Genomic DNA, 4,382 nt, shown 5'->3' with positions numbered 1-4,382 from the left:
TATATATATAAAGCAAGGGCCACAATAGTCACCAAGGTTCATACCATAAATATTTCAGTCTAACATGACAGAAGACCACGAGAGGATTAAAAACAAACTTTAGAGTTTAATATGGTCTACTTAATAGTATACATTTCTCTTGTTACCTGTGGCATTGGCGGGCACCTTGAAAATAACATATTTCGGTTTGCCAAAGTTCATGATGGCTGTGCCCATGTTGTACGTGTTCCCTTCTTCATCGTAGTGAGGGTGTGCGGTTGCCAAGTTGATGGCGATGTGGTTTCTATAGTTAGTCTGAAATTATAATAAAAGACAATTTATCCATAGTGGCAAAAACAAAAACATATTAAGATGCAGCTGACAAAAGGAATGAATGAATGAATAGATCTGGACTCACTCTTTCTAATGTGTCAAGTGTCAGAGGGTCAATTTGGTTAATGTAGTTCACTTCTGATGATGCATAATAATCTTCACCATATCTTATGATGTTAATGAGATTATTATCTGTGAAATCCGGAATGGCGTTCATCAAGTAACTGAAAGCTCTACAAAGCAATATGAAACAATTAACTACGTCATTTTGATTGGACTCTTAATACAAAAGTAAAAAGGTTCAGAAGGAAGGATCATTTACTTGGAGAATATATTCTTGCAGGGATCTGGATAAACCATGGTTCCGAATTCAGACACAACGATCCTATTGGCAGCTATGTTCTTTTTGTACGTTTCACTCTTCAAAAATTTACTTTTGTAAAATACATCCCCTGAAAAAAATTATTTGAGTTTTATTGTTTATGGTGCATCCAATACTCTGTCAATACACTCCTAGATATAGTAAAATAGCATGTGCACTTTGCAGATTTTTCAACAGTGTTTTCAGTATTTTCAATAAATATAATTTAAAAGGTTCTTTCTCACCCAACTTACCATCTTTAAATGTGAAACTGTGGATGAGTGCCATTCCATCAAACCAGTGCTTGTATGAAGTGTTGCCAACTGAGAACAGACCAGGACCATTTCGCAAAAGTGTCCCCTGAAGCCATGGTGGTATGGAGCCTAAGAAGAAAAAAAAACCCCAGACCATTTAATGTGTGAATTCTGACATTCAGGTCATTGAGGCTTTCAGCAACTCTATGAAAAGTATATCAATTCAATGAGGCAAGATGATGCAAAATTACAATCTTTAGAAGGATAAATAATGGTCCTACACTCTGAAAAATAAAGGTGCTTCACGATGCCATAGAAGAACCTTTTTGTCTAAATGATTCCATAAAGAACCTTTAACATCTGAAGAACCTTTCTGTTTCACAAAAGGTTCTTTGGGGCGAAAAAAGGTTCTTCAGATTATAAAAAGGTAAGAAAGAGATTGTTCTTTAAAAAACCTTTGACTGAATAGTTCTTTGTGGAACCAAAAATGGTTCTTCTATGGCATCGCTTGAAGAACCTTTTGAAGCACCTTTATTTTTAAGAGTGTATCAGTTTACAATGCAGTGAGTTCTGTTGTTTGTCCAAATTGTGAAATTTGGCATACTGGGTGGGTTTCAATGTGGTGAGTCTCTCATGCCCTCAAGGGCCACTGACAATTCAACGTTTTTATGTGCATTTTACCTAATAACTTTTGAACCAAATAGCCCTGTAAGAATGCTATATCCTCTGCTCTTTTGGCCAATTGACCAATTTCCTAAACTTTTCTGCAGGCAAACTTTGCCTATGCAGAAGTGTTTGATTGAATCTTCTCACTTTTTTTCTTTAATAAGATGAAATAACCTGTACTGATGCCTTTAACAGATTATTATATTAATATTGTTTATTATTGACAGGGGCACATTTCTGGTCTGACAGGTGGGGGACCAAAACTGAGTGTTGAGTAACAGTCAGTTTTAGTAACATTTTAATATGCAATGGATTATAAAAATGAAAACAACACAATGATAACTGATCTCTGGCTCATTTGGTTCTTCAAAATAATTTAGCGGATTAGATTAAAATATCTGGATTAAGTTGTCTGAGATTACTCCATGTTAACATGTTCATTGGAAAGGACAGATTTATCGATACTCGAAATCATGATCAGCAATGCAGCGATTGGCTGGCGGCGAGACATGACATCATATTATTAAAGGGATAGTTCACCCAAAAATTTAAATTACTCCATAATTTACTCACCCTCAAGCCATCCTAGGTGTATATGACTTTCTTCTTTCAGACGAATCCAATCAGAGTTATATTTAAAAATGTCCTGGCGCTTCCAAGCCTTATAATGGCAGTTAATGGGTGTTATTTTTCGGTAGTTCAAAATACATAAAATAAAGCGCATCCATCCATAATAAAAAGTGTCCCACACGGCTCCAGTTGGTGAATAAAGGCCTCCTGTAGCAAATCAATGCGTTTTTGTAAGAAAAATATCATATTTAAAACTTTAGAAACAGTGATCTCTACCTTCCGCTAACTGTCGTGTGCGTGTTCATTCAGGCGGATGACGTAGGACGAAGTGTAAGGTCTGGTGAGAAGTGATGAATGAGGAAGCACGGCGGAGAGAGCAAAACAAAACACTGGCCACGAATTAGAAGTACAAAACGAAGATTTGTAAAGAAAAATGTTGGAGGATTTCGATATAAACAAAGAGGAGACTGGGTTTCCTTTGGTAAAGTAAGGAAACTTTGCTTCCTTTGCTCCTGTAAACAAATGTTGGTTCTCGCGAGCATATTCTCACCGAACGTTACGCTATGCCTACGTCATCCACCGGAACAGTACAACAGTTAGCTGAAGCTAGAGATTACGGTTTATACAATTTTAAATATGGATTTTTTTTTTTTACACAAAGGCATCGATTCGCTTCAGGAGGCCTTTATTGACTCCCTGGAGCCGTGTGGAGTACTTTTAATGATGGATGGATGGATGCTTTATTGAACTTCTTTTGGACTATTGAAAAGTAACACCCACTTGCTGCCATTATAAAGCTTGGAAGAGCCAGGAAATTTTTAAATATAACTCCGACTGTATTCGTCGTAAAGAAGAAAGTCATATACACTACGGCTGTCAAAATGGCTGAAAAACTACACAAAGGCATCGATTCGCTTCAGGAGGCCTTTATTGACTCCCTGGAGCCGTGTGGAGTACTTTTAATGATGGATGGATGGATGCTTTATTGAACTTCTTTTGGACTATTGAAAAGTAACACCCACTTGCTGCCATTATAAAGCTTGGAAGAGCCAGGAAATTTTTTAAATATAACTCCGACTGTATTCGTCGTAAAGAAGAAAGTCATATACACTACGGCTGTCAAAATGGCTGAAAAACTAAATTCGAATTTTTTACTTAAATATTATCAATATTCAAATTATATTCGAATTTAAAAGGCATAATTTCAGTTAGGGGGGAAAAAAGCTTTTGGCTTCTCTCCTGAGGCCACAAGAGGGTGCATCCAGCAAAATATTATGCACGTTTCTTCAAAGCATAATAAAATAACAGGACTATCTTTGAAAAAAAAGTGCATAATGTTTAAAATAATGTTTATAAACCTTATATAATGAATGTTGCTTAAACAATTAGAAACAAAACAGCATCATGCATGTATGTATAGTTTAATACAAAAGACTGAAAACCAATCACAAAGAGTACTTTCTTCATTTAAAAACGTGAGATGCAGTGGGACGGGGAAAACTGCCATAAAGTCTTGAGAAATGTTTTTTAAAAGTTGAACTTACATTAATTTTACATAGCTTTCTAAACATGCAGCTCTCTTGTGCGAGACGCGAGTGCAACGGTGATAGATGTCCCTCTAGAAAATGCGATAAATATGCGTTCTGTGTGAATGGCTTGGTTTCGGTTTTGATGTAAACAACATCTTCCCCGCATTGATGGTTCTCTTTTTCTGCAATATTTTGATTGAACAATGCAGCAGCGCCGCATTTAGGGGGTTCAACTGGATAGGCTAACAAAAGCATTAAAATGCAATGACACTTAGATCGTCGTCGCAATTTGTGCACCACTGATAAGGCTGCCTGACGCACACCTAAAATTCAAATGCAACGTTTTTGCATTTGAATGTGGATTTTTCGGCATTGTCTTTTCTTCTCTACTGAGACGTATATCCGAGCGAAACGGCATCTGAAATGAGAGGGCGGGACTTGATTTCGGCCTTCGGGAATTGATTGGATTGTTGGAAGCTGGGACGTTGCTAACAAAATGGAGGCAGGTCTGAATGCCAGTTTGCAGTTAGTGGTCAAGGATTTCGCTCCACTGGATTCACAGCTGACACCCAAGCATGAATAAATGTTTTATTTATTAAGGATGACGACGAGGATCAACGGCGCGAGAGAGAGAGAGAGAAAGGGAGAGAGGGAGGGAGGGAGGGAGGGAGAGAGAGAGAGGCAGGGCGA

The 4,382-nt window shown here is 37.4% G+C and overlaps 1 protein-coding gene across 2 annotated transcripts in view; it reads right to left on the bottom strand.

Annotated features, from left to right (window-relative positions):
- Nucleotides 1-4,382, bottom strand: part of bco1l (beta-carotene oxygenase 1, like) — a 10,769-nt gene that overhangs the window by 6,048 nt on the left and 339 nt on the right. For both annotated transcript variants that reach the window (XM_016247515.1, XM_016247516.1), the window contains exons 2-5: nucleotides 928-1,056; nucleotides 635-764; nucleotides 398-545; nucleotides 147-294 (exon numbers count right to left, since the gene is read on the bottom strand). In XM_016247515.1, coding sequence (XP_016103001.1) covers nucleotides 147-294; nucleotides 398-545; nucleotides 635-764; nucleotides 928-1,056 — 555 coding nt within the window. The remainder of the gene's footprint in view (nucleotides 1-146; nucleotides 295-397; nucleotides 546-634; nucleotides 765-927; nucleotides 1,057-4,382) is intronic.

Source organism: Sinocyclocheilus grahami, unplaced genomic scaffold (assembly GCF_001515645.1).
Source record: "Sinocyclocheilus grahami isolate Dianchi unplaced genomic scaffold, SAMN03320097.WGS_v1.1 scaffold840.1, whole genome shotgun sequence".
In the NCBI taxonomy this organism is placed as follows: Eukaryota; Metazoa; Chordata; class Actinopteri; order Cypriniformes; family Cyprinidae; genus Sinocyclocheilus; species Sinocyclocheilus grahami.
The sequence above is the reverse complement of the archived record's forward strand: the minus strand, read 5'-3'. Positions and strand labels throughout refer to the sequence as shown.